The sequence below is a fragment of the Trichoderma aggressivum genome (genome assembly GCF_033847375.1).
Source record: "Trichoderma aggressivum f. europaeum strain CBS 100526 chromosome Unknown scaffold_084, whole genome shotgun sequence".
Lineage (NCBI taxonomy): Eukaryota > Fungi > Ascomycota > Sordariomycetes > Hypocreales > Hypocreaceae > Trichoderma > Trichoderma aggressivum.
Genome location: NW_026946450.1, coordinates 33428 through 57208, shown reverse-complemented (window position 1 = coordinate 57208; position 23781 = coordinate 33428). Strand labels below are relative to the sequence as shown.

Genomic DNA, 23781 nt, shown 5'->3' with positions numbered 1-23781 from the left:
CCAATGGGGCTATCGAAAACGTGATTCGTTGTCTTTCCCGATATGTTTGGATGGGGTGTCGGACATTGCATGAATCGTGTTTTTGTAACTCGCTAATAAGCCGAGTCAAGAGATGCGTGTGTCACAAAACAGGACATGCCGTTTCGTGAAGCGACATGTCCCAAGTTCTATTCAGCGACAGAGAGTCTATAACGAGATTGTATATTGACACTTTTTAACCACAGTACAGCAACGGCGTGCGTAGCGGTATTGATGCCTATGCGATGCCGCAAGTAAAGGCGTATCGTGCACCGCCGGGTCTTGTATAAAACTGGTGATACTCGGTGGTAGTCCGACGCGCTGCGCGCATGCAGCACCCAAAACCTCCTTGCATAATCTTGAAGCGGATGTTCAAGGTTGAGATAGTCATCAAGGTCCAGTTTACATGATGGTAGACCCGAATACTTCCATTGTGGTATTCTCCACTCCGAGTAGCAGTCGATCAAATACGAAATTAGCACGATTGTCCCATCTTTGTGTGCCTTGGCCGTCCAGTCCTTGTGTCTACCCTCAAAATATTCCGCGGCTGACGCATGGGGGACTTTCCACACCCCCAGCTCAGAATCCCGGACAATCAAGTTGCAGCAGATTGACTCCAATGTGGATTGTGTAACAGGGCTTGACAGTCTGAGGGCTGCTTCAGCCTTGCTGTCTGTCTGGGTTTCCAGTCGAATGGCCCAAAGGAGCACGTCGTTTGAAAGTGGCTCTGCAGCGCACAAGACCCATTTGACTGCCCGCTGCAAAATGACCAACTCATATCCTTCATTTTGGGAATAAATCTCGTCGTAAGCGTCTTCAAGTCTTTTGGGAAGCTTCCCTAGTCGCCCAAGTATACTTTCGTCGGTTTTAAATTTCTTGAGCTGCTCCCGCTGGAGATATGCCCATCTAAACCTGGGTATTTAGAGGTAGATATCAGCAGGTAATGGCTGAAATAAATGAAGCAACAGTTGAATACGCACATCCCATCACTTTGATCGGTGATCATGCGTTTGACCTCTTCTCTGACACCTTGTGAAACAGATTCTCATTCTTCACCAAACTGAGTTATCTCTTGTTCAATGTACTTTTCGATATCATACTTGTTATTGGAGGTGCCAATTTCGATCAAATTTTCAGAACCCAGATTTCTTTCAATGTCGGGTTCTCTGCGACTTGCGATATATACCTTGACTGGGCGCTCGGCATCCGTAACAAGACTGCGCAGAACAAGAATAATTTCTTTCCGAGCATCTACTTCGCATTCGTCAAGAGCATCGAGTACCAAGGTAGTTCGTGGATAGGACTTGAGAATCTCGGACAGCGCTGCTTTGCATTCGGGGATGCTAAGCTCTCTCTGCTCCTTTTTGGCCTTGCGGCATAGATCAAAGATGCTCTTATGCATCCCAGTTGGGTGATGGTTTAGTTGAGCGAGTTGGCGAATATAGCTTCGGTAAACGGACAATGTGGCCATCATGAGCCTGCTCCCATCAGGCATCGACTGATGCTTGAGGCACAACGGCTGCTACCTGTCAAATTACTTCACCTACTTCCGAGATGGGCGCAAAAACCATTAGCCCGCAGTCCATGCCAAAGATATATAGCGATAAACCCAACGTTCCAATCAACTCAGACACACGGAATTGACCGATTATGTGTCCGCAACTAGAAGAATACAATGCTAATATGCACGTTTTGCAAGTTACATGGAGCCGGAAACGGTTCGTTGTAGTACTCGCCAAGGAAGATGGTGGCAATATACATGTAACTAACACACAGAATGAGCTACATGTAACAGTAATCCATCTGCCATTTAAAGAAGTTTTTCTTCGGATTGCTTGGGCTATCGATGCTGTCCCAATCGGCGACCGTAGTGTTGGCGTGGCTTGGCCGCTCTTGTTGCCCCGAGATGGTTTGGGCCATGTTGTACATGCTCAAGGAAATGCAACTCCAACCTTTTCGCTGTAGCACCCTATATTGTTGTTCATCTCGGACATGTAGAATGTAAAAGAGCGTATCACTTAACGTTATTGCCTCAGACGGTGGTGCCATACTTTCTTATCCACACCCAAGTATATTGAAAGATGCTTCAACATGGTGCGTAGTGGGCTAATTCAGGAGACAGAAGAGGCCAAGGTTTGGGTTTAAGATGCTAATGTTGGGCTGTCCTAGGGGATCGCCATCGACCAGGGGCTATTACCCATCAGCCCTAAACTTAGTAGAAATGGAAAAGGGAAGCCCTTGCGAGCCAGCCAATCATGCTTGCTTTCCAGGCCTTAAATAGATATGGGGTGGGTTTATGAATGCAGGGATAAGAGAGAAATCTTATAACTAATTAAGGAGCCTTCGAAAACAACCACTACATCCCCACTTAGTTTTTCCCAATGCTCTCAGCTCTGAGGTACTAGCAAACGTCTCGTTGTTGAAAATGGTGATTTGTGCAGAATCCGTCGCTAAGCCACGCAAATCCGCAGGCTGAACATCGTTGTCCCCAAGGAAGCCAGCTCGTACGTTCTCACCCGACTAGCTGAAAAGGGTGAGGTTTGCTAAAGGAACAGATCATCGGGGCAGGGTTGATTGTGGAAAGTAAGATTCATGCCGCGAACTCGTGCCTATCGGCGAATTTCTCGTTAATATTATCTTCTTTGGATCTTGCAATACGAGTACAAATACATCCCCTTGAGCAGACCTGACTGTGTTTCATTGTAGACCTGAGCAGTTCCCTACTCATTCATTCTCTTTTACTTCCATTCTGTACGAACCGATTTCCTTTCCGTTAACATGGCGGAACAAGACTATTTTATTCATTTCGGCCCAAATGCTAATTGTACTCTAGAAGTAAATGCTATTTGTTCATTGCTAGAGAGCCGACATCTGCTGACATGTAACAAAGTTGTGTAGCATCGACGAGAGTGTTTACGGTTACCGACCATCACTAGCCGCAAATGTTATATTCGCTGGACTCTTCACGCTCGCCTAACCCTAACCCACGCTTATCTCGGCATGCGATGGAAAACTTGGACATTTATGTGGTGTTTAATTCTATCCTGTCTTCATGAGATCACGGGCTACGTCGGGCGCATCATCATGTGGAATAACCCATGGAGTTTCGTCGGTTTCATCATTCAAATCAGTAAGCACCATCCTCGCCCGTTCTATTCATGAGCTGAAGTCCATCTTGTCTACTTTGGGTCCCTAATCAACTGTAAAGTTTGCATCACGCAGGCACCAGTCTTTTATTGCGCGGCGATATATGTCACACTGCATCAAACGTAAGTGTTGTTGCATTCGGAGTCGAGCGGAAATCTTACTGATTGGGCATAGAATCGATCATTTGTCTCCGTCGTTGGCGCGTTTCCCTACAAAAGTCTTGATCTGGATCTTTGTTCCTTTTGATGTCACTTCACTTGCGCTTCAGGGAGCTGGTGGTGCCTTGTCCGCATCATCGTCTGGCTCCAGCCAAACTGGCGTCAACATTGCATTGGCTGGATAAATTCTCCAAGTCATTACGCTGGTTATATTCTGTGGTATATTCGGAGACTTCCTATTTAGATATGCGAGATCGTCCAAAGGGCAAGTGCATGGGCTACGGGAGAAGCTTTTTGTTGGCTTCTTGTCTGCGTCTGTTTTAGCACCCTAGTCAGGTGCATCTTTCGCGCCGACGAACTGAAAGATGGATATGACGGATCTACTGTCAAGAATGAAGGACTCTTTATTGGACTAGAGGGAGTGTAAGTGTTGGTCATTGTCCTCAAAGCCCGCAAGACGTTTCTGACGCCTCTAGATTGGTTATATTCACCGTCTTTTGCCTCTGTATCGGGCGCCCGGGCTTTATTTTTCATGACAATCATGAGCATAAAAATGCCGAGACCAACAAAGATGTAACGATTCCTTTAACGCAACAAAATGTTGAATTTGAAGACATACATAGCACATCTTATCCTTAGTATCGCCACCTTCATTCGAGGACACTGGTGGTAATGCGATACTGGATCCGACTTATTCCACTCTATAACCTAGGTTTAATTACATCAAAATCTTGAAGGAGCAACGTATTAGTGTGAACATGCAGCTTTACCTTACACACTATTTTGTTTTCAGTTTAGATAGATAGATACACTGGCGCACTTCTTAATGTCAGCAATAAGTTATAGCATACGAGTTTAATCTCCAGTAAAAGCTAAATGCCTGACGCGATGGACTGCATGAGCATTGCATGCCCCGTAAACAACCGGTGTGGGCTATGAAAAGTTTCACCAGCTTCAAAAATAATAAAAGAACTAATTCCTTGCCTGGTCTCAATAGTGAGCTTTGTGAGCCATCTATATCGATAAAACAGGGCCTTCGTCAATTAGTTCTACTGGTCGACGATCCCCTACCGGCGAGATCGTTTCCTTCCAACTCTCTTCCTCGTTCTGTAGTACAGATGTGGCAGAGAATTAGTTATGCCAGAGCGTGACGCTGTTTGCCATTTGCGATATTCTATCCAATCGATACAACAGGATGTGAATTTAACAGAATGCTGTCTAGCTAAATATACCATCCTTTGTTTATAGTGCTGCAAGAATTACGTTATATGATGACGAATGTGTCTAAATATATGTACCTGATGTATGTAACCTTAAGGTACTGACAGACAGCTCTCATCTCATATACCTGGCTGTCAACATCATCCCGCCAAATCGGAACTCCGTTTCCAACGGCTTCATTAATCTGCCGTTGCCGCGTGCTAGCAGTAATAAGCTTATTTACTTCCCTATGTATGAATGAGCTCCCGGACAGGCCCACCGGAACTCCGGCAATGATACCCACCCCAACTCCGACACTAAAAGATGTTCGGAGATCCAGTCGCCCGTCTTGGCTGACACTGAATCTCGACATTCTTCTCATCAAGTCATTTTCATTACAGAAAGCACATATAAAAATCTGGCATTGATCAATGACTCCTTGGCTTTGTAATAGTGCTGACCATATCATCCGTTTCCGAAGGTCGTCTCCACGTAGAACGCATCCCCAATTTGGGGGCTGACTTACAGTAGAACCAAGTCGCATTATTAAAGGCTGGAGATCCTTTACCAAGCATGAAATGTGTTTAAATCAAGCCTTACTTTAATATTATCCATTACGCTACTAGATTATTGCTAGGTGAAGTACTCTACAATAAGTTCTTAGCGGGTATAGTTATCACAGCCATGAGCCCGACGTTGACTGTTTCTACACAAATTGAGATCGCAGCAACGCCAGCAGCTGTTCGATCAGTGGTACGTGTCTACCTTATATATAGCAGCCGGAGAGTTAACGTGAAGAACAATGCATTAACATCAAAGATTGCTTTTAGTTCATAGACTTCGCTCGGTATACACAATGGCAGCATGGATGGAAATTTGAACCAGCCGACTCTGCTAAGCAGCCATTGGACTTGAAGCTTGGTGATGGACTCAAGGTCAAAATGGGCGGAACTTCGATGCAACCAATTGTCGTTGTAGGTCAACCGTTTGTTATTACAATAGCATTAAGTATACTAACTCACAGAAGGAAAACTCGACCGATTCTTTTCAGTGGGAGGGATCGCTGCTGGGGCTTATGAAAGGCGTGCATCAATTTCATTTTACATCAAGTGGATTAAATCCAGGAGGCACTACATTCATCCATAAAGAGAACTTGAGGGGGATTTTAATCACTCTCTCTTCGCCCTTGTGGAGCTCTCGGGAAATCAACCCAAGCTCTTGGAATCAGTTTAATGAGGATTTGAAGAAGGAAGTCGAAAAGTCTTTGGCATAGATTTAGAAGCTTTACTATTTAGATGCGGGGCGGCGGTTTTGTTAATGGAGTTTGAGTACAAATGAAATGGGCTCGACTTCTTCGCTCTGCATGCAGATGTATCTACGCTTTATGACATGCCCAGCCCCTCACTGGATGATCGGCAACCAACATGGAAAATAGCTCAAAGAATGCATATTCATTGCATCATACTCTTTTCTAATTGGGTACTGATGCATATCTGCTACCATAATCTGTAATCAGTCGAAAAAACAGTAAAGCTGTCTGTTTCTGGAATATTAAACACCAAAAGATTTGGAGCCAGTTCAATACCTCGGACCCGCCAACCTGTCAAACCATGAGCCCATGTTCGTCTTGCGTCTCCATCACCTATTCCAGCATCGTTTCTGGAGCCATATTTTATTTCGATGCAGACGCTCAAAACAGAGATAAATGCAGACTTTGTGACCTGGTTCGAGGATCATATCTGGAGTACCTCACGACCAATCTCTATTGGATCTACCATCCGCCAAAGGCGACGCTGCAAAAGACAACATCACGGCATCTAATAAAGCTCACAGTCGACGATATTGACTCAATATCATCGGATGAACATCATTGCAATTTGAAGATTGCTCAAACCACACTCCTAGACACTTGGTACGATGATGAAGTCAAAAGGGCGTTCTATTTCCACAGCAGCCATTCTGAGGGTATATGCAGATTGAATCATGTACCTAGCCATAAAGAAAATGGAGTTCTTTCAGCCTGGGCGGGCCTTGGACTTGCTAGGAGCTGGATTGAAGACTGCGACATGCATCATGCAAACTGTCAGCCCATTGTCCCTGCAGTACCTTCGGAGGCACTTCATCCTTCCACAAGATTCATCGACACAGTTTCTGAATGCCTGGTCTCTCTTGGCGAAATAGACTCGGCGCCCTTCAAATTTGTGGCCCTCAGCTATGTTTGGGGCGTTGACTACCAGTTACGGACAACTTCCGCCACGCTCGAAGACTTTCGGAGGAAACTTCCAGGACTGACAGCCATCGATGACAATCCGAGGTTGCCATTGACGATCAGAGACGCCATGGACGTGACACTCACCCTGGGGCACCGCTATCTGTGGGTCGATGCGCTTTGCATAGTTCAAGACTCACCGTCGGACCTTGAGATCCAATTGGCACAGATGGATCGTATATACGGCTTGGCGACCCTCACTATTGTTGCACGAGGAGGCAAATCCTCAGATAGCGGGTTGCCAGGCATGTCTAATCCACGAAATTGGTTGAGCGGTGAGAACATCAATTGTGTGGTGAACGGTACTCTTAATATCGGCTGTTGGGATGTTCTAGACAGGAATTACGAGAAATACGAAGAACAGCACGGAGTTTTCGCAGACACGACATGTTACATGTGGCGTGGCTGGACTTTCCAGGAGCAGATACTATCTACACGCACTCTCGAGTTCAGCCGCCGCCGCATGGTATTCTGGTGCGGACACCCAGAGCCAGCCGTAGAATGCGGCGTAGCTCCGAGGACGGATATGAGAGACGCTCATCACTTCCGTAGTGCCGTTAGGAAGTATACAGAGACTAATGGCATAGTTCCTCCAGGCCAGCCGGCGTGGGAGTACATGACTAAAGACATGCTCATTAGCCGATGGAGGACTATTCGTGAGCATTACTCGACGAGGCACTTTACTTATCCCAATGACCGCCGGAAGGCAGTGCTCGGTACAGCCTCGATGCTGAGGCATGTGATCGGCGACATTGACAGCAGTGGCCACGTCCTCAGCCAGCTTGGTACTGAGTTGCTCTGGCACAAAACACTGCATCCTGGCTGGAACGAGAGCCAACAGCCAATGCTCAAGTTCTCTTATAGCGCAGTCCCATCTGGCACGTTTCCATCATGGTCATGGCTTAGTCTATGGCCGCTGAATTGGCCCAGCGACTATAAACCGTTTCCCGCGGTAGAATTGCAATTACACGGCGCCGGCGCTAGTTCTGTACTTGAGCTACGAGGGCGAACACTTGAAATGAGTGTGATTCCAGAAGGGGGAGATGGCGAAAAGAATAAAGTCAACTTATACTATAAAGACGGAACTAATGCGAAGCTCGAAGTATACCTCGATCGATCCTTGGAGGCACAGACGGTAGTTATGTGTGTACCTATTGCTTCAGTTATCCACAGCGGGAAATCGATGCCAGCATGGTGTTATGGGATGTTGTTGCTTCATAATGTTGACGGGTCGGGCTATAGAAGAGTCGGGGCTGCGTTTCTGGTGGAAGTTCGAGCTGGCGAGTTCTTACGGCGGATTGAGTCAGACGAGGCTCGCCACCTTGTGATGAGATGTGTATGATCCTAGCAGCCTACCATCATCTTCCATCTCACAGTGAAGACATCAAGGCGGTATGTAGATGTGGTTGCCCAAAGATTTACAGTCATTCATCATTGTTTAGAGCCCTTGTACTCCTGAAGCGACGCGTCCCATTTCCAGTGCAAGTCAATGTGTGAAATTGAATTATATGAGAAATGCCAACGGATCCATGATGATGGTGCGAACCTTCATATTTTCAGCTCCGGTTGCACGTAACATCTCACAACTGTTGAAATTTGGTGTTCAACCGACCCAAAAAATACTCAATTGCCAGTAGAGCTTCCGTTTTCGATAAGTGCACATGTTGCGGCTAGCTGCAACGGTAAAACCATGAGCATGAGACTTCAAGTTGGATGAGCGTAGGGGCATGTAAACAAAAGGGTTGAAGGAGTAACACGTTCTGAGTCTCTAGAACGAATCTCCTTCGCTGTTTCGGCAGCTAACAACGAGAAACAGGTCGTCGACCACGTTTACAATTGTTTTACGTGGTGTTGGCGTGACTGGTGGTAACAAAATTATGAGGCGTGTTTGGCAAATGAAGTGCGCAGGATGGCCTCCCTGAGAAGCGACAAATAGGTGTTTGGAGAAGATGCATTGCCGTTCGAAGACATTCTATTCTATATAGCAGCGTCAGAGTTAGGTCGCTCTATGCAGGTATATGTTTAAGATGTATTAAGAGCTTGCCATTCTCGTCGGTTCTTCATTACAGCTACAGGGTATATGGGGATTGCTCCCGATGACGCCCAAATCATGGACTACGTTTATATTTGTGTTGGTTCTGATGTCCCCTTTGTGTTTCGAGAGGTTGATGGCAAGCAACATGGTCAAGGGACGAAGCAATTCCTCTTCATAGGACAATGTCATCTTCAGCAGGAGGCGTGCGATGACATTGGAAAATTGTCCAATGCACTAGGAGATCTGTATATCATCTAATTCTACAATATGTTGCTGATGGCAAATTAGATGCTACCGAATTGTCGATGACTCTGTACATTTATATCCGCTCTTGGGTGAATCTATCTAGATGATATTTAAGTTAGGGCTTGTGGGTTAAGAAGTTTATGGTTACTGTAGCCCATGGATAGTAAATTTATTGGGAAATACTAATTGGTATAGAGTGTCTTGTCTTTGTGCTCCAAACTAATCTAGATATTTTAGGAAATGCCCCTTCCCGATCTTCCACTAAGACTTTATTTTCATCTCAAGATAAGTATGCGGCAAGCGTAAATGAATATTAGCCAACTGGGTAGTCTAGGGAGGTTAATTGACTCTAATCGATCGTATTTCAATCCATCTTCCCCATTTCACGGCTCACTACTATCCACTTCTCTCCAGACAGTGTGACAGATCTCCCGGCAAAGGCTACCCATCTCGACCACCTGATTTAGGTAAACCTCAAAACTAATTTCGGACACCACGTTCAATCCTTTGCGAACATTCCGCAATAAACTAATCCACCGTTCTCGACAACCCTCTATCTTATTTGGTGGCCTAGAAATGGCAGCACCAATAAAGCAGACCCACAACAGAAATAAATTTGAAGGGTGATTGCTGAAACTTTTGCTGTTTTTGTTTATGCTCTGGCCCACGGCGGCATGAAGACGACCCAAGAGGGGTTGGTAAATGCCGGCAGAAGGAGGAATTTGGCGAAGGAACAGATAGACGTAGATGATAGCTGCTATTCTTCTAGGTTCGTGGTAACAAGAGTATATATTCTGAGGTAAGGAATGTAGAGCGTGCTCCACCAAGTAAATGTTGTTGCTGAAGGAAAGTCGACGTGAAAATGAGTTGTGAGAGTGGCAAAGTGCAATAGAGAGTTCCGAGAGCATGTCAAATATAGATCCGATGCTTGAAAATAGGGAGTTGTCTTGTACATAGGGTCTTGATAAAGGCGAGCTCGAAGGCGTTAATACAGCGAACCGTGGTTTCTCGTTAGTGAAGGCAGCGGAGCAGAGATCTGACCTTTGAGCTAGTCAGCAGGAAACGCCATGTTTGGAGTAGGCTTCGGGTTCAGTCTTACCAGCATATGGCCCTTTGCAATAACGATGTTCCACAAACCTGCCGGGCTTCTTTTCCAACAGTTTGTAGGCCACCTCTTTGAACAACCATGCGTTGAAGCCCTCGAAGATTCCAACGAGCGTTTTGTAGTCGGCCCTCCAGTAACTAATCACAGAGGTTAGCGCTCTTGCAGCAAATTTACAGTGACTTGACTTGCATCAAATATCGCCAATGCAGTTACAGCACCGATGGTCCCATCGCTAAGTTGCAATGGCGTCTTTGTAATCCGTTCATTTATTATCCTCAGCATCTCGCCTTTATGCACGAGACAAAGCGGAGTGATCTCCGCTCCGACGCTAAGATCCCGGTACAGGCTTGTGAGTGCGAAAAGAGCGTGGAGCAGCGCGGCGTCAGCAAAGGCGTATGGTAAAGGGGAATATTCTGGGTTCAACACGAGAGGGTTCTGCATGTAAAAGGTAATAGGTACTAGAATGATTAGATTGTATAATTCTGCACCACAAAGAAAGACCAACTTAGTTTCAGAAGATGTTCTTGCAATGGACCTATCTTCACTGGAAGAGTATGAAATGGATCAGTCTTGCCAGCATCGATTGCTGGTGCTATGCATGCCTTGCTTGTTGCCGACGCCACTCTCTCCTCGCTGCGATCATCTCGAACTTCACTGATGGACTGCGCTTGTTTTGCCCGTCTGATCTTCGAGTAAGGCCTAGATCGAAATTTACCAGTGAACATTGACTGGGGCTGCAACGCCGGCGTGGTCGGAGCTTGATCACCCGAGAAAGGGTTTGCTTTCGCCCGGAAAGCCGCGCGCATAGCATGTTGACGGATTTGGGTTCTGGTTTGAGAGTAGATTATAGACTGTGTAGAATCCAATGGTTGGCCAAGAATTATACTAGCGAATTCTATGCGCCCAGTGTCGAGTGTGGCATCCATAACATCTCACACAGCTAATGGGAGTGAAACAGTCATAGTACCTGAAGACTTGGAGGAGACCCCTACTTTATAGCACCACCTACCACATGCGGTAGTATTTGGAATGCTGGGGAGGGGGCCAATTTGATGTCGGTACGTTATGAGTTAGTTGCCTGTGGTTAGCCCAGGTGGACCTTGTGTCATGTTATTCCCGTCATTATTAAACATTTTAACTTTGGCCCGAGTCATTCGAGTCATTCTATGCCGTTATGTTTTTTTAGGTTTATTATATCACGGCAATAACTAAGTACTCCCGATATATCAAAACTCCCACTAAAAAAATCATGCCAGTATTACTCAATGGTAACGATTTGCCAACTATCATTTATGGCACAGCAAGAAGACAAAATAAAGCACCCCCCATTTTATTAGAGGCATTACAAATGGGATATCGTGTTATTGATACAGCTAGTTCCAAACGATTCCATCGAGAGAAAGAAGACGGTAACGCCATATCCAGATTTTTAGCGAATAATGAAAATATCGCATGTCGTGAGGCACTCTTCGTTGTCTCCAAATTCGCAACTCCGTCCGATCATGAGAAGCCGTTGCCATACGAAGTCGCCGACGATATACCAAGCCGCATCTTAAGGAGCGTGCTTTGTAGTGCGAACAATCTACATATAGATGTGATAGACGCCTATTTTCTTCATACTCCTCTACGAACGCATACAGATACCTTAACAGCATGGCGAGCCCTAGAGCGCCTTGTGAAGCAGGGTGGGGTCCGTTATTTGGGTATATCCAACGTGAGCTACGTGCAGCTCAAACAGCTCTACAACGCAGCCGAGATCAAACCAACATTCGTGCAAAATTGGTTTCGGAAGGAAAGCCAGTACGACGGCAAAGTAATGGCGTTTTGCAGAGACAATGACATCGTCTATCAGATATTTGGCTTGTTTGACAAAGCCAACGAGGAGCTTCTCCAAAGTGAGCCTGTCCAGCGGCGCGCGCAAGAGAAATCCCTTAGTTTACACCAAGCCCTGTTGCAGATGCTTGTTGGAGGCGCAGCGCACCATGGGCTTCGACTAGGTTTCTTGGATGGATCAACGAACCTACAGCATATGCGTGATAACCTGTCCGCCGTGAGGCAGAAGCTCGACGACTTGGAGATACAAGATCTTGAAATGTTTTGGCAGCTTATTGGTTGGTCTAAGTCATATTGATTACAACACTATACAATGGCTATCTAGGCCTGGCCTGCTCTATGCGTCGATATTTAGTATACCAGCTGTTTTATGAATACCTCATAACTTCCATTTTAACCTCAAATCTCCCAACACCAAAGACGTCAGTAGCTGGTATGAAAAGAGAATAAAATTACCAACCCCAGTAATGAGTGGAAATAATTGACCAAACGTCAAGCATGTGTAGATGCCTTGAATATCGTTCCACGCCAATGTGAGCTCTACCATGACAATGAAAATACTCAAGGCGATGATTTCGCTAAAGAACTTTCGTCCATGAACAGTAATAACTTGAACAAGCTCAGGATGGCATAGCATCAAGTCCGATATAGTCAAGATTTCATTCAGGGTGCCCAAAAGCTTGATGATGTTCTGGAATATCATGACACTAATGCCCGCCAAGCTTGCAATAAAAAATATTTTGAGGAGCACCCTGAACCATCCAAATAGCTTCACCGGAGCAAAGAAAAAGACTGTCTCGGGGCAAGTCGTGCGAGGAAGTCTGTCCAAGCCAACGAATAAGAACCAAATGCCATATGCAGTGACTGCAGCGCTAAGAAGCAAATCTGCAGCGCTCTGAACAAGCATGATGTGACCCATATCCCCACGACTGAGAGCGGACAGCTCGTAGATTGATGAAAGACAAGCGCAAGAATAACATAAAAGCAAGGTAATATAGACGTCGATGGCTGTCGTGTCGCTCGGTTTATGGCTCACCAGGAGAAGGAGTCCAGAGAACATGGCCAACTGGTAGATTGTTTTGGTAGCCTGCATTGAGGTAGCGGCCTGCGTATATAGATTATGGCCCAGAATGAATGTCAACCATTGCAAATATATGCCAGTACGGATACCAAGCCCATAGAGGTCACTGTTTCCGTCCAATGTACACTGTTCAATCATTCTCTGTGTTGAATCCAAGATATGAGCAGCGGTAAATTGGATGAGAAGAATAAATGCTTCCTGGCACACCTTTGGTGCAAAAAAGAAAAGAAGACAAGACAAGACAAGAGATTGTTCGTTTTTTTTTTTTTAAATTGGACACTGTGGTTTTTTTATAGCTTTTCTTAAATAATAGTAACGCCTTTTAAAAAATAAGGCTATACATGATATATAAATAAATCATCCTTCATATATGAAAGCCTAACTTAATACGCGCTGCACCAGCGGCCATTTAGCGGTAGGCCAACTTGCTCTATCTTCATACGTTTCTCGTCTTTATTTTTGTCGGAATATTTGGCCTGTAGCTCCCTCTCTAACACAGCCCAATCTGGCTCCTCCCCATCTCCTAAAGTTGATTCAGAAGTTGTTGCTAGGCTATCACCTACAGCGGTAGTAGCATCATCATCATCCCAGTCATCAACAAACCGAACGACAACTCCAAGGGATTTCCCTTGAAGAATATCATTGTCACTAACCCAATGAAAAAGATCACTTCCGGTATTGAGGTGGGCTCCAAAGCCATTGAATTCAATTATCTTTGCTGTCCAAGGCTGTTGATCACCTGGTGGAGTCATTAGAACATCCATAGTACACGTATCAAAGGGCAAGAAGCCTTTGACAGCGTCCCATAGGTTGGTGATAGCTTGGACAAATCCATCCGAGTATCTGTCACGCCAACCTGATTTCTCCCACCACACATCTTGGCTAATGGCAGTAACGCGGCCAGCAAAACAAAAGACCCGGATTTCTCGCCTTATTTCCACATCTGGAGACCATTGCTGAACAATAAGTGCCTCACCTGGGTCATCTGCCCATACGCGATCTGCAAGTGCCAGAAGGCGACCAGTAACACGTCCGCTGCTGAGCAGACGACGAAGGACCAGGTCCGAGTTGGGAGGCAAAGGGCTGGGCTTCGCAGTTGGGGCGCCATTGGCAAAGCTGTCTTTAGCTGACGTGGCACCGAGCCGCACAAAGATTGGACCAGAGAAATCTTTAGTAGCATCATCAAGGATGGCCTGGAACGACACCACAAGCTTTCTACCCTCATAACTTCGTAGAGCAGCATCGATGCCTGTTTCAAGAACGGTTGTGACGCAAGATTGAAGGTCGTTTACCAATTCCGCTGAAAGGGGTTGAATTTTCAGAAGTTTCGTCGCCATGAAAGGCTCAAGCTCATCGACGTACCATAGATGGTACATGTATTTGTTGTTGGCGTGCGAATATAATACGTCAAAGTCTTTAGATCCAGCAATGATATGCTTCCCCCACGGATGCAAATGGTGATGGTTGTGGGAGTTTACAGCCGCAGAATGACGAAAAGGGTCATCTGAATCCGGTTTAGCTTTATTGTATACGTCAGAGCGAATGTACTCGACATGTACTGAATTTGCTTCAGGTGTTGCCGCCATGCTCGTGAACAAAGACTGATTGATAGTAAATGTAGGGGATCTGATTCGTGTTGAAGAGAGTATCAAAGTGATTGCAAGACGGATGTTTGGAACATCGTTAAAAGATGTGCACGCTCAGAAAATATGCAGCGTATAAAAATATCACCATCACAAATTGTAGGATTCCTGATTCATTCCTTGTGAAATGAGGCGTTGGCTTGGCGTATGGCCAAAATTGCAACCTCAGGTCAGGCGCTGTGACAGTGATATTATGCCACCCCCTTGGATATTGATATATTAGGCGATTGGATAATGTGAGGCTGGCTAATTGCGTGGCTGTATCACGAGTGAGCCATTATTCAGGAGTTGTACTACCAGAGGTGGGTACTACATAAAATGTGGTAATGGGTGATTGGATGTAATATACTGCAGATGTGTTGGTTATCAGAAAACACGTAGCTCGAACCCCCTCACATTGAGTCAGGCGCTCTGTTGTGTTTAGATTAAGACACCATGTTTAATGTGAAATATTAAATTATTGGGCAGAAAAGAAGACGTTACTGTGAGGAATTTGTAATCCATCAGTAACTGTATGTAGAGGCGTCCTAACGTGACGCTGGGGCTACGGCCATCGCGAGGCTGACATTAGCCAATGGCACTACGAGCTGCAAAAGGATACGAATTGAACAAGCTGATAATTGTTAGACTATAGGATTCAAAATATTAATTCATAAGGGGAAATAAAAAAAAAACCAAGTAAAACTTTATTCTGAAATACTTAAATTCTGTTATAATAAATTAATCAATTTTTATAACATTAAATTATTAACTTATCTATACATTCTAACGTTTGGTATTCTATTAAGTACATTATAAAGTACAGGTGGTTGGGTTAAATTGTATCTCTGCCTTTGTATTTCCCCCCTCTTCTTCATTCTTACTTTCTCATTATCTTGGAACATAGATTATCTTTCATTTATTCGATTTAATTATGAGCTCATCTAGTACTGCTGGATCAGATTCCTCCGACTCCAAGGATACACGAACACAACCTTGGAAAGAATGGGCGGAAGCTGAGTTAGCTGCTCGCAGGGAAGTAAATGAAGCAGACCTGGGTAAGAGAGTCATCGGGAAGAGTGGGCACACAAATACTTACTTTGGTAACTACAGAACAAAACCACAACGGCGAAAATGAAGGTGGTAGCAACGTCCAGGGCGAAGGCGAGGGTGAGGTTGATGGTGATGGTGATACCGGTTCACCGACCAATACAAACAAGGCCGGATAAGAGGTGTAACACTTTCATTATACCACTTTACAGTCTTATTCAAAATGACCTTTATTAAATCATTGCCTGGTTCAATATAAAGTCTTATGGCATAGGATGTGTATTTCCTGTCCACGTGCATATCATAGAGTAGAAGATGTGTCGTTATCCCATTACAATCAATACTATATCATATTAAGCACAACCTTATGCTGTCGTCAGAGATCGTTCCCCTGTCCTCATTCAAGAGAACAAGATTGCCCTGATTTCCAGACTCTGTCTTGGCTGCGCCCCTTTCGGTGCATCCTTCCATTCAAACGACGAATGCGGAGCACCTAAACTTAAATGATTAAAGGCTTTCATTTCCTGCAGTGCCAATTTTATGGACGACTTACACATTGCAATAGCACTCTCTGATGCCTCTGCATCTGAGTCATACATTTTGATCAAGAGAACATCGTCTTTCTCCATTCGTTTGGCAAACCACCATTTATGATTCGGATTATGGTGGACTTGCAAGACTTCACCTTCCCACACAGAGCTTTTTAGGTCGCTTGGAGTGAAATCAGCCGGGTCAGTCGATCTCCAATCGCACATGGCCAAGGGATGTGTATGCTGAGGCCATACGAGAGGTCTCCAAATGCTATAGAAACATGAAATTATTTCACTGGAAATTAATCTTAAATACAAGGGCAGCACTTACTTAATCACCCTAATTCTGTGTTTAAGAAGCTGTTCAGCCTCATCAGGGAACAAATGTTGAACACGTCTAAGAACACTGCGCCTTGATTGATCTATAATGCCATTTAAAACACATCATAAATCAACGAAAAATGTTTTATCTCGCTGTTCTGAGTACAGACATACCAACATGGCAATCATTTGCGGGTCTCAACATTTGATCATTTGAAAGAATTAATCTTGAATGACCTAGCGGCTTGTTTGCGCTTCTCATCTATTATGTAGAAAAATTGGTAAGATGTTCAGTACTATCTTTGTGGATGGTACATTGAAAGGGTGATTTACCGTTGTATCAAAAATGAAGACTCTTTCTACATTGAATTTTCTCTTGAGATACTCTATAGCCTCTTCATGATATTTCATTTTGTTGGTATCAAGATCGGCAAAACTTGAAAGAGACAGAGACGTTGAAAATTGATCCATCTCAAATCCTTGGACATCAGTATTGAATGACTCTTTATGAGTACTGAAGTCAGAGACTTCGACTGGCCAAGCACTAAGATAGAGATTTGTTCTTTTCGCGCCAGGATGTTTCACATGGACGGGGGAAAATGTAACTTCGTAAGGTTTTTGTGTTTTATAGAGTTCATGGCGATCCAAATATCGGATGTTGGCAATAGTAAAATACTCATCCACTTCCAGGTCGCAGTTCTCCATCGCGCGATATAATCAAGAAGTAAAACAGGTGCAAAAGTGTGAAAATGTGAAGGAATTCAAGAGTAAGTGTAAAATCAAGTCAATGAGACCAAAATAGGGTTTTTATATGTAAATCAATGAGGTAACAAAGTACATGTAGTAGTGGCAGTAGTAATAGTAGTAATTAAAACTATAGTTTAATTATTTTATTTTATTTCGCAGCTAGTCATTTCTTTTTTAATTTTAGTAATTATGTGTATTAGCTAAATATAACCTATAAACACAACAATAATATCTTATTAAATATATGGCACTAGTTTATCGAGCTTTTCTTCATCTGGATTATCAAACTTCCCTGTTATTTTTTTGTAAAGGTCTCTTGCAATTTGGTGTGATTTGACGGCGTCTGGGTCTTGAAGTGCCTCCTGGGCCAGGGCCAGCTTGAATTGTGTTCGCGCGACATACATTTCATTCGCGTCGATGTGAGAATTAAAGATGTCAAGGGCCTGCAACAATAGCTTCCTAGAATCTCAGTTGTCAGGCAGTGCACGACAGCATTATCATTCATTGTTGCCTTTTATCACCTACCTTGCCATGATCAAATCCTCAAATCCACCAAGTTTACAGTAACAACTGGCCAACATATGCAACGAAGTGGCAGTATCTGGATATTTGCCCAGTTTCTGGAAACGTAAATTAGATGCTTCGTTGAAGAGTTTTGTAGCTTCGCGTATCTGATCTTGCATGAGCCTCATAATGCCAAAATTATGGTGTATCAGAGCGAGACGCGATGTTGAGTTTGCCAGAGTTGCTTGAGTGATTGCTTTCTCAAAATAATCTTCGGCTTCCTCATACCGCATCTGTCGAGCATAAGTAGCTGCCATATTCTCATTCGATAGGCAAAACAAGTGTGCCATTTTCTTGTCGTCATCGAAGCACTTTGCTAATTTCTCCTTTTGTTTGATCGAAATTTTGTTATACATTTCCGCTTTGTCATAGTCCTCTATTGCGCAATAAATTCCTGCTAAGTTGTTCCATGCGTTAGCAAAAAGAGCTTCATCTGATTCCAGTGCTGTATCTCGGATATTTCTCATGTAAAGTTTGAGTATTTCAAGAGACTTTTCAAAGTATTCCAAAGCCGGCTTGACTTCTCCCGAATCAGACAGGATAGATGCGTGGAACGAATAAATTTGAGCCATCATAGGTTTGTCCACCAATGCTATATCGCACACTTTCTTTGCCTCGCTCGTGAGTGCCTTTCCATCTACCAAAAAACCTTTGGCCCAGAGGTAGATGCCTCCATCGAGGTACAAGCTTGCCAGATCTTGCGTCTCCCTGACAATATCATAGCCATTCGATATGTGTATTGCTTTCCGTAGCTCCAATAGATGATTAATGCAAAGGGCACAGTTTGGGAATGAATCATTCAATTCCTCCGAAAAAGGTGACTGCCTTGGGAAAAGTAGTCGCAAGCGGTAGATGACCCATGATATAGCCTGTTCAAACTGCGGTTTCGTAAGGCTACTAAGTACATTCTGCTTCACTTGTCGGTGTACCGTAATGTAACTCTCATCTCTATTTTTTGAAATGAGCGAATATCTGTAAAGATCAGAAAGATCCTTATCATGGCTGACATCGGTTAGCTCGTCTAAATATTGACGGTAGTCTGAGATTTATATACCGGCTCAAGGTTCCAAACGGAGACTCATTATCGACGGCTTTGCCTTCAAGATACAGTATAGATTCCTGGATTTTATCGACATCAAGAACACATAAGATTCTCAATATCAATAGAGCTCTATCTCGAAGTTTGGCAAACGATATATTTAAAAATGTAGCAAGGGTGTGTGAATAAATTGACGTTGTACTGTGCTGCCATTCGTTGATGACCTTGGCGTTTTTCTGAGCCGTGTAATCTTTAAGAACTTCTTCAATGTTCAAATTTTCTGCAATGATGTAAGAAGTGATTTGGCGTATGGCTAAAGGTAAGCCTCCCGTTATTTCGAAAAGTTCATGAGCTTCACTTTGAGAAATTGGTCTCCGATGCTTGTCAAATACCTCAGCTACCAACCCTTCACCTTCATCACGAAGAAGCTCATGGAGCTGGATGCGTAAAGTCGTGTGTTCTCGAAACAACCAACTTCTATCCTGGGTTGTAAGAATAATGGAACCATTATTGGTTTGTGGCCAGAAGCTCACTTCCGAGGGAGATTCCGCGTTATCTAAAATTAAAAGCCATTTTCGATCTGTTACAATTAGTTTTCTGATGTAATATGTTCCAAGGCGCTACAACATTACCTGTTTCAAGCAGCCAAGAGTGAACCCTTGACTGGTTCTGCACGACACCAGCATCATCGTACCCAAGAATTTGCGCAATTTGGGCAAAATCTTCGGCAATCTTGACCGCTGAGTCGCAGGTAATCCAAAAACAAGCCTTATAATAGCTCTTATTTTGATGCGCATACTCAAGAGCCAATTGGCTCTTACCCATACCGCCGAGCCCACAAATGACAACAAAATGTTGTGTCTGGGATTCATCACTAGGGTTTGTCGGGATCAAGTGATCTTTTATCCCTGTAAGTTCATTTTCGCGTCCACTGAACGATGGATTTCTCTTGGGCGCCGCGAATATCTCATCCTTGATACTCTCGTTGTTTTTAGGCGATGACTGGCTCTTATTAATAGTCTCTAAAATGGCTTGCGTAGATTCGAGAGTCTCTCGCATCATCCGGGTATTTTCAGCATGGCGATGTTCTTCAAAAGCTATATTAGCTTCAATTCTAGCTTTTTGAACCAAACTGTCGATTTTAACAATAGAATTTTGAAGCAACTTTTTGCCTCTCATCCATCGTAAAGATATTAGGAACGCTGTGGCGATCAGAGCATCAATATATCAAACCATTTTCAATAATTGTTCCCAGGACTACTCACACAATTTTAAGTCACTTCCGATCACTTTCATTATCTTCATAGTAATGGAAGTAAATGCCGAATACACATCTTCCACTGCTAATTTGAGATTGCGGCTTTTGTCGAGCGCTGGAGCAAAGTTGGCTACTCGTGGGAGTACAGAAAAAAGGTCTTCGTAAGCGTGGAGGACAATATCCAAAATTTGAACTTGAGTACCGGCGCACTACTCATGAATTTGTATGAGTGAAATGTATAATATAGAAGATTGTTACGTGGGGAAAATGCCCGGAAACCCACATCGATAACAAGGCCCAATGCACCCCAAATGGCGGTTGATGGTAAGCAACTCCCTCGTGCGAGAATATCAGCGGCATGTGCCACAGGCTTCACCAGGGAGATGACTTTATTTAATCTGTTCCAATGCATTTCTATACCGAGAAAATGGCGTTCAATCCTAAGGGTGTTTAACCTCGCTTCCAGCTTCTGGAAGTCGTTTATACCCTGCGATGCCAGCAAATTTCTTTGCGCAGGTTTGAGCTCCTTAAGGAGAAAGCGCTCAAGATCGTCCCAAGAATGAGGCATGCTTTTTCTTAGAAGAGAGAGACATAAGATGGAAGATGGAAGACTTGAGACCAGAAATGTAAGGCGTCAATTATCGCAGGTCATTTATCAATCTCGCTGTATGTAGGGCGGGGTATTGTTACATGTCACTACTTTCTGTTGTACCATAGCGCCAAGCAGGGCAAAAGATACGGCCAGTAGTCGCATTTGTAGCAATGACTGTGACAGAACCAACTGCTTATAAGGGATCTCACTGTTCCGATGGACACGGGTTGTAAATGGTACACCTTACAGGTACTTATTTGATATATAAGACTTCAATGTTATTACAGTAGGCATCTTCAAATAGTAATACTGTATTTATAAATAGAAAGGTTTTATATTATTCAATCAATCATTCAATATATTATATAAACATGGCTTTATAATTCATAGTTTTTTAAAAAGAAATCTATAAATTTAAGAAATATACATATAACAGAATATTCCTGTAGAAGAAGTATGAGTTATGCTATTTTTTCTGTGTATCAGCTTGCCCTTCGATAAGTATGAACACTGTCTCCTTCGCGTCGTTTTCGCGTTCAATTCATCTCCCCCTTGAATCATCAAACCATCTATCTTCTTTCCTATCTCATGATGGAAGCGCAGTACTTGCAACTGGACAAGGATTCTTCACAGGGCTGCCTACCCTTCAATGCTTTCGGCTTTCTCAAACACGCGCGCCGCCGCGCTGATCCAAGAGTGATAGGAAGTTCACAGTCCTCCGCTTTTATGAAATGCCGATTACAACGCCGATTCTCGACTTGGCGCGAAATTCAAGGCGTCACTCACCAACCGGGTATATCTATCGGCATCATTTACAACGGAGATGAAATTCTCAAACACAACATTGGGGTCATGGATGTCGCCACCAAAAAGGAACCAAATAGTGATACTTTGTATTGCATCGCCTCTTTATCAAAGGCTTTCATGGCCGAGTCAATAGAGCTTCTCATCAGCGACGGCCACATTACGTGGGACACTACCATCCAATCCGTTATCCCCGAGTTCAAACATCGTGAAGACCCTCAACAGTTCTCGAAAATGACTATGCGCGACATCTGTTCTCACCGCACGGGTGTAATCGGATTAGACGAAATCACCCAAGGACTTAATGGGAGAATCCTCATCCCCAAAAAGGATGTGGTCAAAGTCTGTAGCGCAATGCCTATTAAGCATGCATTCCGGACCAAGTTTCATTACAACAATGGCATGTATGAACTTGCGGGCTGCGTCGTCGAACGTCTTTCACGCTCCCCCACATGGGGCCATTTTCAAAACGATCGAATATTCACTCCACTACAAATGACGAGGACCACGGCGTTTAGATCTATTCACGAAACCGACAATAACATAGCGAAATCTTATATGATACTGGAAAATGGCGAGCCACAATATATTCCTCCGACAGAGTTGTCCGCCGACTCTATGAATGGCGGCTCGGGTGGCATAAGGAGTTCTGTAAATGATCTTTTGAAATGGTGCTCGTATCAATTAAACAGATCGACCCAGAAGCCTAAGCGAGCAGACAAAAATGGGGCACATGCCTCGGTCTTTAACAGGGCCATTATTGCCAACTCCCAATCTCCTCTGGACGGTGATTACTGCACAGGCTGGTGTTATCACCAAACACCAGCTAAGCTTGGACTGATATCGCCGAACAGGATCCTGGAGTCTCCGGTGGTGGGCTTGAAATCTCCATCTCTTGTCATCTACAGTCACCAAGGCGATGTCCCAGGATATACATGCAACCTTTACATCATTCCTGACGCCCAGGCAGCCATTGTTGTCTTGTCTAATGGAACGGGACTAGGGGATGCTACCGATTGGATTGCACAAGACATTCTTCAAACCATGTTCAAACTCAAGCCGAAGGTAGACATGATTAAAGCTGCTCGGAAGGCTGCAGCGGATTACCGCGACTACTACCATAAGAATTTCGAAGAGCCGCTGGAAAGACACAGGCAAATAGATCTAAAGCCCGTGCCTCTGGACGAATTCCTTGGTACTTATGTAATGAAGAACCTGGACATAGTCACACTCCGGATGACTGCGACAAAAAAGTCAGAGAGACTGCAAATGATAGTCAATGACCAGGCCGACCAGGTTTGGACGATGAAGTATTATGCAGATGATACATTTTGTCATTTACCAGATACATACAATGAATGTCTTGCTAAGGGAATTAACAGGACGAAGTGGGACACATTTCTTATCACTTTTAATCGAGATGAAAAGGGAAAGATTATTAATTGCTCGTGGAAATTGGATGGGATAGATGTCATTTTCAATCGAGTTTGACTAAAAATAAGATGTCGTTATAATGAAAACAGGTTGATACAATAGAATGTGCGGAGTCGCTTAAATCTTTAGTGCTTATTATCCATTAAAGACGAGAACTTAGTGTCTCTTATACACCACGCTCTCTGGAGAGGGACTTATTAATGGAACAGCATCATATATATTACAGATACACGCACATATATATATGCAGCTGCTTTTTGAACTGCAAGAGCTCTCATCTCGTCATATCTGTTTCTGCGGTTGCATGAATACGTACAACTTTCTTCTTCAAACTACTTATGTACACGTCTTTTCGAATTTCAAATCGGCACGTTTGGTGGTGTCGAATTCACTGACAATGTCCTCCTAGTAACAACACGTATCAAAGATATCCTCACCAGCAAACCCGTTGTAACCAGCTGGTCATTTGATGAGATAACTACCCGCCTTTACCACTTTATTAGAACTACTACGGACGCTAGCTGCCCTTCTATCGTCGCATAACTCGAAAAACTTTCTCCTACATAAGAGAGTTCAGTACTTGGTGGATCTTAATATCTTATGGGGTATCGCGTACTGTTTCTTGGTGTGCCATGGGGGTTGAAGCTTATATTGGGGGGGGTTCGGTTTGGAGGTTGACGGAACAAATGGGGGGCCACCCAAGCGTCATATTGAGAACTCTGTTAACA

General features: G+C 44.0%; 7 protein-coding genes across 7 annotated transcripts; 4 read left to right on the top strand and 3 right to left on the bottom strand.

The window, feature by feature from the left end:
* Positions 1 to 1063: 1063 nt before the first annotated feature.
* On the bottom strand, positions 1064 to 1513 carry Triagg1_10755 (uncharacterized protein; the record flags this gene model as incomplete). The annotated part of the gene is made up of 1 exon (XM_062894861.1): positions 1064 to 1513. The coding sequence occupies one exon, from the start codon at positions 1511 to 1513 to the stop codon at positions 1064 to 1066; it is 450 nt and encodes a 149-aa protein (XP_062750298.1).
* A 4620-nt stretch (positions 1514 to 6133) lies between these two features.
* On the top strand, positions 6134 to 8134 carry Triagg1_10754 (uncharacterized protein; the record flags this gene model as incomplete). The annotated part of the gene is made up of 1 exon (XM_062894860.1): positions 6134 to 8134. One exon carries the CDS (start codon positions 6134 to 6136, stop codon positions 8132 to 8134), a length of 2001 nt encoding a protein of 666 aa, XP_062750297.1.
* Positions 8135 to 11526: 3392 nt separating this feature from the next.
* Positions 11527 to 12309, top strand: Triagg1_10753 (uncharacterized protein; the record flags this gene model as incomplete). The annotated part of the gene is made up of 1 exon (XM_062894859.1): positions 11527 to 12309. One exon carries the CDS (start codon positions 11527 to 11529, stop codon positions 12307 to 12309), a length of 783 nt encoding a protein of 260 aa, XP_062750296.1.
* Positions 12310 to 13475: 1166 nt separating this feature from the next.
* Positions 13476 to 14678, bottom strand: Triagg1_10752 (uncharacterized protein; the record flags this gene model as incomplete). Its single annotated transcript, XM_062894858.1, has 1 exon — positions 13476 to 14678. One exon carries the CDS (start codon positions 14676 to 14678, stop codon positions 13476 to 13478), a length of 1203 nt encoding a protein of 400 aa, XP_062750295.1.
* Positions 14679 to 15648: 970 nt separating this feature from the next.
* On the top strand, positions 15649 to 15943 carry Triagg1_10751 (uncharacterized protein; the record flags this gene model as incomplete). Its single annotated transcript, XM_062894857.1, has 2 exons — positions 15649 to 15772; positions 15828 to 15943. 2 exons carry the CDS (start codon positions 15649 to 15651, stop codon positions 15941 to 15943), a joined length of 240 nt encoding a protein of 79 aa, XP_062750294.1.
* A 1655-nt stretch (positions 15944 to 17598) lies between these two features.
* Positions 17599 to 20027, bottom strand: Triagg1_10750 (uncharacterized protein; the record flags this gene model as incomplete). Its single annotated transcript, XM_062894856.1, has 4 exons — positions 17599 to 17821; positions 17888 to 18634; positions 18981 to 19545; positions 19598 to 20027. The coding sequence occupies 4 exons, from the start codon at positions 20025 to 20027 to the stop codon at positions 17599 to 17601; spliced, it is 1965 nt and encodes a 654-aa protein (XP_062750293.1).
* Positions 20028 to 21406: 1379 nt separating this feature from the next.
* Positions 21407 to 23110, top strand: Triagg1_10749 (uncharacterized protein; the record flags this gene model as incomplete). The annotated part of the gene is made up of 1 exon (XM_062894855.1): positions 21407 to 23110. The coding sequence occupies one exon, from the start codon at positions 21407 to 21409 to the stop codon at positions 23108 to 23110; it is 1704 nt and encodes a 567-aa protein (XP_062750292.1).
* Positions 23111 to 23781: the final 671 nt, after the last annotated feature.